This window comes from Camelus ferus, chromosome 3, assembly GCF_009834535.1.
Source record: "Camelus ferus isolate YT-003-E chromosome 3, BCGSAC_Cfer_1.0, whole genome shotgun sequence".
Classification (NCBI taxonomy): domain Eukaryota; kingdom Metazoa; phylum Chordata; class Mammalia; order Artiodactyla; family Camelidae; genus Camelus; species Camelus ferus.
This window is the reverse complement of record NC_045698.1, coordinates 53,972,205-53,987,004: the sequence shown is the minus strand read 5'-3', so window position 1 is coordinate 53,987,004 and position 14,800 is coordinate 53,972,205. Positions and strand designations below refer to the sequence as shown.

The 14,800-nt window shown below is 40.7% G+C and overlaps 1 protein-coding gene across 6 annotated transcripts in view; it reads right to left on the bottom strand.

The window, feature by feature from the left end:
- Nucleotides 1–674: 674 nt before the first annotated feature.
- The window catches only part of RASGRF2 (Ras protein specific guanine nucleotide releasing factor 2), a 208,639-nt gene continuing 194,513 nt past the window's right edge, over nucleotides 675–14,800 (bottom strand). For all 6 annotated transcript variants that reach the window (XM_032475303.1, XM_032475309.1, XM_032475318.1 and 3 more), the window contains 4 exons: nucleotides 10,169–10,248; nucleotides 8,700–8,817; nucleotides 8,053–8,121; nucleotides 675–5,154 (listed from right to left, as the gene is read on the bottom strand). In XM_032475303.1, coding sequence (XP_032331194.1) covers nucleotides 5,062–5,154; nucleotides 8,053–8,121; nucleotides 8,700–8,817; nucleotides 10,169–10,248 — 360 coding nt within the window. In that variant the 3' untranslated portion in view covers nucleotides 675–5,061. The remainder of the gene's footprint in view (nucleotides 5,155–8,052; nucleotides 8,122–8,699; nucleotides 8,818–10,168; nucleotides 10,249–14,800) is intronic.

Below are 14,800 nucleotides of genomic sequence, written 5' to 3'. Positions count from 1 at the left end.
CGTGAGTAATGGCCAAGTAATAAGATGAAAGGCGCCTGGGTCCCCGAACCCCCAGCAAGCCAATTGCTCATTTCAGAACTAGGAAAGGAAGCCAGTGGGACAGGAGGGACCCACATTCTTCCTTTCCTGAGTCTTCTCTTGTGCTCAACAGCTGCATCACATTTTCTTCAGCTCTAAACGTTAGGGCAACTTCATCCACTTGACAGAAGTTAAAGCATTTTCATGTGTATTATTGCACGTAACCACTGCAGTAGTTCTAGGAGCAGATATTTTATAGATGAGGAACTCAGCCTCAGCTGAGTCAGAGCTAATGATGGCTGGGCTAGGTATCCACCTCAGCAGCTCTGCTATCCACAGTCTGTTCATGCACTGCAATTAGGTGAACAGAGCTGTGTGGACAGTAGTGAGTTCCCCATGCCTGGATGTAATCAAACATGGGCTGGTGATGTCACAGGAAAGAGGTAAGCCTGGAAAGACAGTGGGACTAGGTGACCCTTAATATTTTTTTGAGGTCCTCCAAATTCTCTGATATTTTGATACCTGCAACACGGGCTTCTTCGAAACCATTTTCCCCCCTGAAATTTAGAAGTAAAACAATCTCTGAAGAAGCCCATTGCTATGAAAGAGACAATACAGAAAAATGCAAAAAGATTCAAATGAAGAGACTAATGAGATTTTTGAGGCTTCAAGAAAGGCAAAGTTTAATTTGCATATAGGCATAACCCACACCTCACCCAGCAAGTGTTAGGCCACAGCACAAACCCCTCTGTCCGAGTCACAAATGTCAGCAAATTTGCAAAGTAACTGGACACAAAGAATATACTTCTCAAAGTAACACATAGGTTTGTCCGTCTCACATACACAGAAATAACAACGAAATACACTTAAATCCTCTGCAAAAGAGAGATGAGGATGGTAATCAAGTTTGGACAGCACTTTACAGATTACAGTCTAAATCATTTTGTCCTCATGACAGCCCTGTGAGGTAGGTAGCATGGGATTGACTCCATTTCACAGATGAAGAAACTGAGGATCAGAGAGGTTTCAGCACTGGCCTAAGGTTTCCCAGCTTTCGATGTCGATCTGGGTCTAGAACTCAAGACTAGGATGCTTAGACCAGTGCTCTTTCACAACTGCCTTTTCAGGGAAATATTAATGGTTGTACAAAAAGCAGTGGTTCAGCATCATTTAGTAGAACTATTGTTTTTTCTTGAGCAGATGAGATCCAGTACAATCAAATCATGTTTATGTCATGCAGTATAGTAGCCAGATGAATAATTTTCTGAATCATTCATGTGTATATATCTACAACAAAATGGTTGTTTTCTACCTTAGTTCTGCCCTGCCTTAATTATAAGTCACTGACAGACACAGAGATATGACACTCTGGTTAGATTTCACTGACTCAAGTCTTATTACCAGGATTCACATAGTGGTGTCTGTAATCAAGTCATCATTTAAACTTACAATCTGTTGTCTTACTGAAATGAAAATGAATCTTATTCATTTATTCCTTCTGGCTGTGGACATTAGCCTAGCTCTGTTCTTTAGCTGTAAGTAATATGTTCTCTTTTATACAATTTCAATAGCAGTAAAAATGATAAGCTTCACAGGTTGATTTTTTAAAAAAATCTTACAGTTTAAAGTGAAGAGAAAGGTGCCCCCCCACCCCTGCCAGGGGGAATAAAATCAAACTTTGAAAAGAAAAGCTAAAGAAAATCCTTTATTTTAAAATAAAAGTTAATTTTATTGGGAACAATCCCTCTACTGCATTACTCTTTTTAGTTAAGAATTTAAAAGTGGCCCAATCATCACCAACCCAAGGTCTTGCCTTGTATAACACCAGGAGGAAAGAAAAGGTCAGGTGCGTCATCACACACACTCCAGCCTGGAATATAATAGATTTTTCTCTTCCAGGATATCCAGTATCTATGAGTTTTATTTGTGTTTAAGTGGTACTTTAAGATGAATTTAAATTTAACAAACAGTAACTGGGGACTTGGTGTGACAGCGACTTTAAAATACTGCAACACAGTAGTTTAAAATTCCCTCTTTAAATTCCTTCAGAGAAACACTAAGGAAAAGTGACAACATTCTATTTCATGCCTGAATCTGTCACATAATATATGGGCTCAAGTAAGAGATTTATTCCTGTAGCAAAACTGGATGTCTTAGTTAATAACCAAAGGCATATCCTAAAAGCCCCAAGATAATTTCATTGACAGTACAAAATGTGGGTATTCATCTGAAAGCATGAAATTGGATTTTACTTCTGAGTTTCTAGGTTAATTTTGCAGTAATATAAGGGTTTCCTACTTGGCTGTTAGAGGCTGACCTCCCACCTACTCATAGAAATGGGTTTCACATAATGGAATATAGGCAGACACAGCCAAGAGTGCACGCTCAGACAATCACACAAAACTTGTAAGGCTGAAGTCGATGGGGGCTTAAAACAATCAAAGGAAACCACAAATTGTTCTTAGGTATTTAAAAAGTGACCAAATTGAGCTTTTTAAAATGTGCTTTCCTCTCCCAGCTGGCCCAGAAATGATGCAGGTCATCAAAAGCAATTCCCTCGGAGGCGGAATTGTCGCTCTTGCAGCTCAGACTAGGCTTCAGACTCTAGGAAGCACAAGGAGGGGGTGTGTGACTCTCGATAAAACGCATAGACAATTGACAGTGCCCATAGTTGACCACTGGGGGGCGCTTCCGACATCCTGCAGGAAATAGGCTTGCCAGCTTTGTCACTAGTTGAGGAAAACCTTTATACCAAAAGCGGAGGAACATTTGGAAATTCCTCTAGTTCCTATTTTTCTTTAATAAGAATGTCTGAAGTGCCACTGGATCATTTGGGTCATAGAATTAAGGGTCCAAATTTCCAGGGACAGCACCCACAGAACCACACCCTCCCCTCTGGAAGGCTTTGGGGACTCCAAGAGCAGAATCAGATGCATCGACCTTTCCATGTGTTGTCCTGCCGGAAACTACTGGTCTTTCACTGATTTGTCCTGGTTTTGGTTCACCTTCCAAAATTGTGTTTTTTCAGCCAAGTAAGTTAACCTTTACTTTCCTTTTCTTCTTCAAGACCTTGAGGTGGTTGGTCCAACTGACATAGATTAGTTCAAATCCTTAGTTTCTGAACACTGAGAAATAAATGGCAAGTTATGCATTGTTAGGATCCAAACAACCCATGCTTCTTATCATGCATCAAGATGCATCAACCTCTTATTTGAAACTAAAGAGAAAAACAAGCAACTAGTTTTGTTTTTTTTAAGAAAAATAAAGCATCCGTAAGTCACCTTCCTTGGGTTTAGTGCTACACTGTTGGCTAATATGAGCTACTGAAAATATTTTTGGAATGTTCTTCAAATATTATAAATATTTTCTCTTATTTACTTGATATTTCACTATATACTTATGTACAGAGATGGCCCTTACCATGCAGGAAAAATATACATTCTCCACCTCTATGGTACATTATCAATTCCACTGGGTCTTCTAAGCCAGCAAGTTTAACTTATTAGTCAGCTGTCAGCTCTAGCAACATAATTAAAGTGCAAAGAAAGAGGGAAAACAGCCAAACAGATCAATTTTCTCATTGTCAGCATCAATGCGCCTCACGCCGCTAAGAGATAATGCCGGGTGCAACAGGCTCAGATAACAACTCTATATTTTTTTCTTCCTTCTTTTAACGCAAAGGTCTCCCTGAGAAGAGAAGAGGGAGGTAAACGAGATAGCCCTATTTCTCCAACAACCAACAATCCTGGGAAAAGCAAGGTCACTTTTCCAACCCCGGGTATGAGGACTAACCCATGCATTGGGTTTCCTGACCTAAGAGCTGTTGAGTGTTTGGGCCACTTCCCAAACACTTAGAATATTTCCACTTAGAAATATCTCCAAATTTAAAAACAACGATGACTGAGGAAGAACTGTCTACCAGTAGCACAAAGAAAGGTGGGTTTTAAAAAGCAAATCCCACTAAACAGATTTCTTAAATTAAAAAAAAATACAACCAATGTTCATAGTGAGACTAAAAGTGCTCTGTGTACATCGGAATAGATTCCCACGTTACCAAGAGTGGCGGGGGTGTGGGGAGAAAACTAGCACAGCCAGGCGCAGAGATGACTTTGAGTGTATTTTTTCACTTAGCACTGAGACCCACTCTTCCCGCAGCACTTTGTGACCTTCTGTCGTACTCCACATTTTTGTCCACGAGGTGCAGGAGCATCTTTTTGCAAAGTCTGCACCCGCCTCTCCAACAGCATTGGCTTCTGGGCGCCACAGCCTCAGGAAGAAGCCCCTCACCCGCTCCCCCACCTCGAGACGGCCACTAGTTGGACTCCTCTGGGGCACAGCCACTGAGTTTTTAATTACGGAAACGTTACATTGCAAATCCACTTGACTTCCAATAAGTCTTTCCTGTCCTGCTGCCTAAAGACTGAAAGAACAGTTTCAGAACATGCCATTCGTCCAACACAAACATTTATAATGCACTGAGAATCATGCACATGCTGTGGACTGAAATTGCTTATGGTGTCGGCCCATCCCTGCCGAGGCAGCCTCCACTCTTCTGGAAGCTTGGAATAAAGGAAATGTAACAGAAGCAGTTAAATCCTAGGAGAAGACTGGGAGGTGCACCAGGCCAGTAAAGTGCCAGCAAAACATCACAGGCCTTTTCCCCAGACTCTTGTCCCCGAGTTCTCACAGCACATGGGGCATAGTTTCAAATTCACCTTCTTATCTGCTTCATTAAAGTGGCTACCAGCACCTCCCAGCTGATACTCCCTTATGCAAATAAGCCCTCCGCTTTACCAGATATCAATCTCTTTCACCTTCCCACCCAAGCCTGCAGCATCTGTCTTTGACCCCAGCCAGCTGGGCTTCCCTGGCTGGAGACAGAATTCCAGTTTTGTTCTGTCATCTTCGGTGGACAAAGGAGACTGGCTTCGTCCCCATCCCCCCACCCCCCGAACTCCCTGCCCCGTGGGAGGCATGGCCTGCACAATTCTGTCTGCTCTGCTTTCCAAGAAAATTCCACGGACTCGGGGCAAGGCTGGATCGTCATGCAGGGAGCCGAGGTTCAATTTTTAGTGACAGCTCATACAGTGTATCTTCATCTATGATGAGGGCTTTGTCGAGCAAGTAATGAGTGACCTGGAGAATAAAGGGAAATGCCCGCTTTTAGTTCTTTCGCAACGCCAGTATGTACACTTTCTGAATGGAACCTGACACAATTCAACATTTTCTCCTAAACATTTGAAAACTTGATGTACCTAAAAAATTTATGAATATTTTCTCACTGCAAAAAAAAAAAAAAAAAATCAAACACCTCTAGTCCTCTCTCATCTCTCAAGCCCAGGCACTTCCCTCAAGAAGCAACACTGTTAGGAGTTGGCTTGCATCATCCCAGATGTTTTTCTGTCTTTCTAGACATTACCATGCACTTACAGAAATCATTTTTCCCCTTACAGTCATAAGTGGCATCAAAACGGTACATCTTATTCTGCTTTCATCAAATTAGAAGTTATGGAGAGTGCCTCATGTCATACAAAGAGCTCAAACTGCTGTGCAGTATTAATAGTGTGATATATCAGAGTTCATTTAATGATCTCATACTGACGAGTGGGTTTAGTTGCTGTCAATGTTTCACTATGACACAAGTTACAGTGAAGTCCTTATTAGCATGCTTCCTGGTGCTCATGTGTGAATGTTCCTCTAGGGCAGACACTGGAAATGAAAGGAAAGACACTGAAATGAACATGTTGGAGCATGGGGTATTTCCATGAAAATATTTCTGTATTTTTATTGAGATACAGTGGACTCCAGTAAAATCAGTAGCTTGATTAGTTCTGACAAATGTAAACACCCATGTAGCTCACATATATAGCATGATAGAGAACATTCCATCGCCCCAGAGAGTTCCCTCATGCAGCTTCCTGATCAGTCTGCTCCCAGAAGCAATCACTGCTCTGATTTCTAACACCATACGTTCGTTTTGTCTACTTTAGAACCTCACGTACATGGAATCACATGGTATGTACTCTTTTCTGTCTGGCTTCTTTCACTCGGCATAATATTTTGAGATTCACCTATGTTGTGGTGTGTTTCAGTGGCTTGTCCTCTTTCATTGCTGAACAGGGGGTCCACTGTGTAGATACACCACAATTCGTTTATCCGTTCGTCTATTTATGGACACCTGGGCTATTTCCAATTTTGGGCTGTTAATTAAGAAATGCTGCGAACATTTTATACATGGTTTTTAATGGGCATGTTTTCACTTCCCCTTTCGATAAATACCTAGGAAAGAAATTCCTGGGTCATAAGGTAGATGCATATTTAACATTTTAAGAAACCTCCAGATGACACAGTTTTCCAAAGTGGTTGTCCCATGTTACTCTCACTAGCAATGTATGCAAGTTCTGGCTACTTGGAACATCAATTTTTAATTTTAAAAGGTAATATAAAATGACCTCTAAAACTTTTGTACCAATAGTACATGAGAGTACCTGTTATCCCACACTCTAACTAATGTTTGCTATTATCAATATTTTAAAACTTTGTCTGATAGCTGATAATGATACCTCTTTATAATTTGCATCTCTTTTCTTATTAATGAAATTGAGCATGTTTCAAATATGTATTGGATATTTTTGTTCTTCTATGAGTTACCTATTTATAGCTCTACCAACTTTCCTATTGAGTTGTTTATGCTTTCTTGAAGATTGACAGGAATATTTTTATTCTGTCTCTTTGTTTCATATGTTACAAATCTTGTCTCCTATTCTACTGCTTGTATTTTGACTTTTTAAGTAATTGCCCTTTGTCATATAGAAGTTTTAGATTTTGAAGCAGCAAACTTTATCAAGCTTGTCTTTTACAGCTTTTGCATTCAGTGCTTAAGGTCTCTCAAATCTGAAGGTCATGAATATTTTATCCTACATCTTATTAAAATAACTTAATGTTTCTTTTTTATTTAGGTAATGAAATCATCTGGAATGGATTTTTGTGAATGGTGTAAGATGGAGAGCCAAAATTTCTATTCCATTTACAGGATGGTCAATTTCTTTTGGCACTTTCTTTAAATGACTCCTTTAACCCATACTAGATTTTCATATAGACAGAATGTGCACCTGGACTTTATCCTGCTCCACTGAATTTGTATTCCTGTACCAATACAGTCCTGTGTTATTCACTATAGTTTTAGGATATGTGTCTGTATCTGGCAGGGAAAGCTCTCCCTTACTCTTCTTATTTTTCAAAAAGTCCTCATCTTTTCTTTGCCTATCTAAGCGTCCTTATGATTTTCATAATAAGTATGTCAAGTTCCATGAAATAATAGGGAAAACTGGCTGTGAGTTATATGGGATTTCTGTCCTACCTTCTCAATTTTTCTGCAAAGCTAAAATGATTCTAAAACATAATATCTTAAAAAATGAAAAGGAAGGAAGGAAAGAAGGAAGGAAGGAGGGAGTAAAGAAGGAAAGAAACAAACCAACAAAGAGGTAAAAAAACCAGTTGTGGCTGTGATGGAGAGAGGAAGGGGGTATAAGATGTGAGATGAATCTTGAAGGATGAGTAGGGACCACATAATGCAAGACTTCTTGCACATATCAAGAATTATTTATTTCCTTATCCTAAGAGCAAAGGGAAGCCAGTAAAATATTTTATGCAAAGGGCAAACAACTTCCACTGTGTGTTTCTAAGAGTTCTATCTGGCTGTAAATGGTAGAACGGATATTGCCTTCTAGAGTGAATGCAAGTAGACTAGGTAGCAGATATTGGTAGCTTGTACCAGGGGTGGTGGTGATGTAGACAGCTTCACAAGGATATAGGACATAAAATAGATAGGATTTGATGATGATAAATGGATATCATCATTTTGCCTTCTTTCTTGTTTTTTTTTCTAGTCAGAGTTACCAAAGGTTTGTCGATTTTATCGGTCTTTTCTTTGAGTCAGCTTTTTGTATTATTGATCAACTCTACCGCTGTTTCCAATTCATTAATTTCCCCCTTTTTTCTTCATTAAATGCTCTCACAACCACACAATATTACCTTTGGTTGATGGTCTATTCGATAGGAAGTCTGCTGGAACTGGCGTATCTCTCTGATGATGTGTGATATCTAACAGAAAAACAACAATGACAAAAGCAAAGTGAAAGTATTTCCCTGTGTTGCAGTACATTCTACTGGGAGCCCGTCCCAGAGCAGTTAGTCACTTCCACCACTGAGATAACTCGAGCACCGCCCAATCATGCTCTCAGCCCAAAGCCTTCTTGCCCTTCAACGAGCCACATGAAAAGCCAACAGCAAGAAGACACTGAATTCATCATCAGGGAAACAGCAGGCACCAGGTGGCCTCAGGTTAGGGAGGGGCAAGCCCTGGGTACTACTGATGGGTTCCTTGCTTCTCACTTGGTGCTCAGAACCCAGCTGTTCGACAAAAAGCCGTCAGCATCTATTAGTGGTCAGTCTTAGAAAGCCATCCTTGGACGTTTATTCCCCACCCTCCTTGTCCAGACTGCAAGCTGAAATGGCCCTGCAAAAATTTACTGAATTGGCCAATGTCAGGGATCAGACCCAGTGTCCACCACCTCTTCCACCTCAAGATTAAAAAGCAAACAGGGACTTCCATGATGCAGCCTCTTCTTTATAAGCCACTGAAGTCATTGAAACAGGCTGATTATGAAATTTTCACCTACCATTCTCATCTTGGAGAAATTGACAAGGCCTTCCTCGGTAAAGTTTGGTGTTCCTTCTTCAATAAATGCCAGGTCTGTCAGGTACATCCCCAGATAAGGAACGGCAGGGGGGTTACAACTGCAAAATCAAGAGGCACTGTTCTTACCTACATTCACCCAAATGTCGACTTACCTCCCCAGTTTAAACAGGAAGCCACTGGGCTGCTCCCATCAGGAAGAATGAAGTCTTTCAGTTCCATTTTCAGAAGCATGTTCACAATACGCAGAGTTTTAAATACGTCTCGCAATAGAATATGATACAAAATTACAGCCCATGCTTGACTATGTGTTTGAGACAATGGCATTTCAAACAACAGGATGTCTCATAGACAAAAACAAAATGTTTGCTAGCGGCATTCGCTTGCAGTGTTTGTCTGCAGTAGTTGTAAATTGACCACACTTCCCCGAGGGATGAAAGCATGTAGGAAACCCCTACGCCCTCACCTCATTAAAGTGCAAACATTCAACCTTAAAGAAGTAGGTGGAAAAATCAACGTGATTAGAACTTGTAAAACTTGTTTTCTGTTTCAGTTAATATTTAAATGTTTTAGAAGGCATAGACTTAATTAATATCATATCTGTACACTAAAGTGAGACTTCCTTTGTTTTTTTTGGAAGGGGGATGCACTTGGTCTCAAAGAGTCTAGAGACTGAGAACATGGCTTTTTGATCCATGGCGAACTGGGTTTGAGTCCCAGTTTGACCACTTATACTAAATGATGCTGGGCAAACTGCTGAACCACAGTTTCCTCGTCTGTAAAATGGAGACAATAAAACTGATTGTTTTCGTTTGTTATGAGGCTTAAATAAGACACATCAAGCACTTAGCATGAGGCCTGTCATTTAGCAAATATTCAGTGAATAGTCCTTGTACTATTGTTGTTGTTGTTACTATGAGTCTTTCTTTCACTCAGGGCATCATAGGGAAGTATTTTCTAGAGGAAGCCAAGTATGTGCAGTAGATCATAAGAAAACAAGTGGCAGGAGAATAGATTCTATTCTCTCTCTCTGTCTGTGTGTGTGTGTGTGTGTGTCTGTGTGTCTGTAGAAAGAGAGAATAATCCAGCAATAAAAGGCCAAAAATAAATGTCAATAATCAATAGGTATTAGAATATTTAAATTAAAAAATCACAGGAAATCACTGTGTTTAGATTAGGAAATACCAAATCAAGAAACTTTTTATAGTACAAGATGGCTTGATTTACTGTGGTGACACCTTCTTTTTATTCAGAATGCTCTGAGACCATGAGTATATCCATTACATGCCAAATGAAAAGGAAAATCAGAAAAATATCTAGATGATGGGAGTGGTTGCCCATCTGTTTTTTCTTTTCAAAGCAAAGCAGGAGGTAGGCAACTACTTGTACACAATAAAATTATATGAATGTATTTCTGAATTAGGAATAATTTAATAATTAAGATAGACATACTTTTTAAGGGTTTCTCTGAGATTTTTAAATCTTCCTTCAGATGAAACAGTCTTCTGAAGCTTGTCCATTAGAGCTTTTGTCTAGAAAGAAACAAATAACTTAGAATGTCACAAAAATACTCCTATGGTTTGATAAGGTGGTGAGTTACCAAAAGATGCTCACTTCTCTTCTACAGTGGCAGGTACTGATACCTCTGTCAGACTACTGTGATGTGATATGATTTTCAAAATACAGAGATGGGTCATTATGTTTAAATTTTACGTTTAAAAAGGGAAAGAAGAACATGCGGAGAAGAAAAAGGGACTATACTATTCATTTAGCCAAAAAGAGAGAAAATGTGTAGAAAGGAAAAACTGTACTGCACAGGAAACTCAGGAACTTAAAGAACTGAAAAGCACACGTTGAACAGGGAATCTTAAAGGAGAGATCTCGTGTCAGGGAGTTTCCATGTGGAATCTTTTTGACTGTTAATTTCCACGTCATCAAAGCACACACTAGGTTGCTTGGCTATGGATGGACCAATACCCTCCAGTCCAAATCCTTTCCTTTGTTAGAAAAGTGTAACTGATAATGACCAAGAAATAAAATAAAATTGTTGTTGACGTTGGTCTGGAGTTTCTTCCACGTACCTGGGAGAATGGGAGGGTGGCCGTCAGAGATGATGGCCCCCTGCCGGTAACACCCACAGCCAGGCATCTCGGCTGGGAGAGGCACCTGGAAGGAAGCTCAGGCTGAGGCTCCTCAGCCGACTCTGTCTCAGTCTGGAGGGGGGCAGCACGGCTTCAGGAGAGCTTTCAGGGCGACTCAAAGGGCCACCTTCCCCCTCCTGGTTCCTGAGGGCTCTAGGAGAAGACGGCCAGCAGGGCTTGGGCAGAAGCGGAGGGTTGAGGGGAATGGAATGAGGTCAAGAGGTCTTCCTGCCTGGTGCTGGGCTGGCCCTTGGCTTCAGAGAAGCTGAAGAAATAGTCTGTCCTACAGTCACAGACCAAATGTGGCGGGCTCCAGGGAACATATCCTACTGGGCATTCTGGATGTCTCCCAGACTGGGCTCGGAGCTGGAGAGAAGACAGCTACAGAGCAGATGGAATCAACAAAAGTGTCTGAAGTAGGGCATATCTGCAACCAGGACCTACCTCCCGTGACCGGGCTGAGGCACCGGACCCTGCAGCACAGTCCAGCATCCGTGCTAGAGCCTCTGTGAGTGACCCACAGACCTGACTGCACTGGCATATTCTGCTGAATGCCTCTACAGGTAATGTATTCAAATTTGAAAAAATAACTTCAATATTAGTCTTATCATCTCTATTCCATAGTCAGTTCAGTTATCCCTAAACCTGCATCCTGTCAAAGACATGAATATCATTTAAGTCAACCACAGGGAAGGACTAACATTTTGTTAAAGAGGATTGAAGAATCTCTTGGTGCCAACCTCAGAGGAAAAAAGAAATGAGAAGAAGAAAAGAGACGGCAGAGGAGTGACTTACTGACCCTGATGGAGTGTGACATGCGTGTGACAGGATAATACGGTCTTTGCATCCAGTGCCCAATGGCTGAGGCCACCACTGCCTCACAGGGAGGCAACACCAGCCACAACAAAGGGGTCAGTGTTCAGCTTTTGGATGCTGATATAGCTGCTTGAAGCTCATTTTTAAAATGGAATTCCAATACCCATTCATTATAAAATCTCTCAAAAAACTAGGAAGAGAGGGTTGCTTCCTCAATTTTATAAAAAGTACTTACAAAAAACCTACAGGTGATACCATCCTTAATGGTGAAAACGGAAAGCTTTCCCCCCAAGATCAAGAACAAACTTAGAATGTCCTTTCCTCACCATCTTATTCAACATAGCATTGGAAAGTCTAGCCAGAACAACAAGGCAAGAAAAGGAAATGAAAGGTATATAAATTAGAAAGAAAGAAAGAAGATTGTTCTTATTTACAAGTGACATAACTGTCTATGTAGAAAATCCCAAGGAATCTACAGAAAAATTCTTCTAGGACTAATGAGTGAGCTCAGCTTGGTTGTGGATACAAGACACAAAAAGCAATCACCTTTGTATATACTAACAATGAATGTGTGGAAACCAAAATTAAAACCACAATAACCTTTAAAATATCTCCAAAGAAAAGGAAATACTTAGGCATAAATCTAAGGAAACATACAGAACTTTTATGTTGATGATTTCAAAATGCTGATTTAAGAAATAAAGAAAACCTAAAGATATGGAGAGAAATACAGTGTTTCTGGACTGGAAGACTCAATACAGAAAAGATGTCAATGCTTCCTAAATTGATTGGTTGAATGAAATTCCAATGGAAATCTCAGTAAAGTTCTTTAGACATAGTTTTTATTCTAAAATTCATATGGAAAGTCACAACACCTAGAGTAGCTAAAATAATTTTGAAACAGAAGAATAAAGTGAGAGGAATATAGAAAGAACACTCAATTCTCCATGGTAAATAAAACAAATAATCCAATTAAAGATGAGCTGAATACATAAGCAGACATTTCTCTGAACAGGATGTACAGATGCAAACAAGCACATGAAACAATGTTTAGCAGCATTAGCCATTAGGAAATGCAAATTAGAACAATGATGAAATATCAAAGTGGGTAAAATAAAAAACAGAGATAACACCAAATGCTGACAAGAATGCAGAGAACCTGTTCACTCATACATTGCTGACAGGAATGCAAAGTGGTACAGGCTGTCTGGGTGAGAGTTTGGCAGTTTCTTATAAAACTAAACAGATAGTTACCATGTGACCAGCAATTGCACTCTTAGGCATTTATCCCAGAGAAATGAAAACGTACAGCCACACGAAACCTATACATAAATGTTCAGAGCAGTTTTATTTATAATAGCTAACTCTGAAAATAACCCAGCTGTTCTTCAAGGGGTGAATGGTTAAACAAAATGTCATATATTTATAATATGAGTACTACTCAGCAATAGAAAGGAACTAAGTATTTACACATGTAACAACTTGAATGGCTCTCAAAGGAGTTATGCTGAGTTTAAAAAAAGGCAATCTCAAAATACTATATACTGTATGATCCCATTAATAGAATGTTCTTGAAATTACAAAATTATAGAGATGGAAAACACATTTGTGGTTGCCAGGACTTAGGAAGGGGGAGGGAGGGAGGTGGCTGTGACTATAAAAGTGTGGCAGGAGTGATCCTGGTGACAGAACTGTTCTGTATCTTGACTGGGGTAGTGGTCCCATGAATCTACCCCTGTAATAAAAGTGCATAAAACAAAACACACACACACACACTCACACACAAATGAAAACATGTAAAACGGATGAAATGTGAATAAGGTCGGTAGACAGTACCAATGGCTAACTTTGTGGTTGTGGCACTGTCTGTAGTTAATGCAAAATGTTACCATTGGTGTAGGAGATACCTACTCTTTCTCAGAATGGCGTATGAATCTACAATGATCTCGACATTAAAAGTTTTTTTAAAAAAACAACTTTTATAAAAGCTGTGGCTTTTATTTGCAAGGTCTAGGCTTCATTCACAGAAGAAGAGTTTGCTGGTTCTAAGGGCCAAATCTGGGATTCTTAGAGCACTCTAGTTTTACTAAGGAATTAGAGGAGGGATAAAAGATATGACTTCGGCTGGGCTTCTTGCTACATAGGGAAGAATTTAAAAGGCTTGGGGAGAGAAAAGAGGATAGAATACTGTAAGAAGTAGTGCTTCTGAGGGGGGCTTACACCCTCAGAAGGGGCAACAGAAACCAGGTAGTTCTGAGGAATTGCCAACAGAATACATGCTCTTCTTCCTGCCTGAAACCCTGGGGGTGGGCACCCTGAAGGTGCCCTTCCCCAACTGTGGGTGGTCACACAGTGGCCTGTGGAAGAAGGATACACAGAGGGGGCCTGGCATAGACCCTCCTGGCCTCTGGCACCCATGGGACATGGAGGAGCCTAGAAAATTCCCCCAACACCCTGTGAGAGGGCCAAGGTAGTTACCTAGTGATGCAGAGTTAGCCCACCCACTAGGGATCACCAAGGGGCAGGGCAGCCTGTCGTCGAGGTAATACACTGAGAACTGAAGGGGAGGGGAGGTCAGCCAAGCTCCCTGGATGCAATAACCACATCATGTTCCTGGAAGGGTAGGTCCACCATTTGAACACCAGGCACGGTCAGCTCACAGCGTTTGCACCCAATGACCCATCAGCCAAAGCCTACAAGAGGCCAGTGAGTGTATACAGCCTCTGATGATCTGGAGAAGCCCTCCCCAACACCCACAAACACCTGGGGGAAACCAGGAAGGAAGAGCGGGGAAAACTGTGATGTCACTTGAATCTTGAAGTTATATGAATGAAAACAGTAAGCATGAACACGCTCAGTCCAGTTAAAAGAAAATTAAGAAAGTTACATTTCTTCACATCCCAAGTCATTAGGCAAAAACTCAGCTACATGAATGACAAAGAAAAAGGTGAATATGGAGGCCCTCTGTCCCTGGTTTTTGTCCCTAAGGTGTCTGTATCTTTACTTTGAGGAAGAAAGAGTGGATTCTCCAAACATCACCGTGTTCACTTGGAATCAGTGTGCCCTCTCTAAGTAACTCAGGGAACAGTTCCCGAGTGTTAGCCACATTGTTTGAAATTGCCCCAAA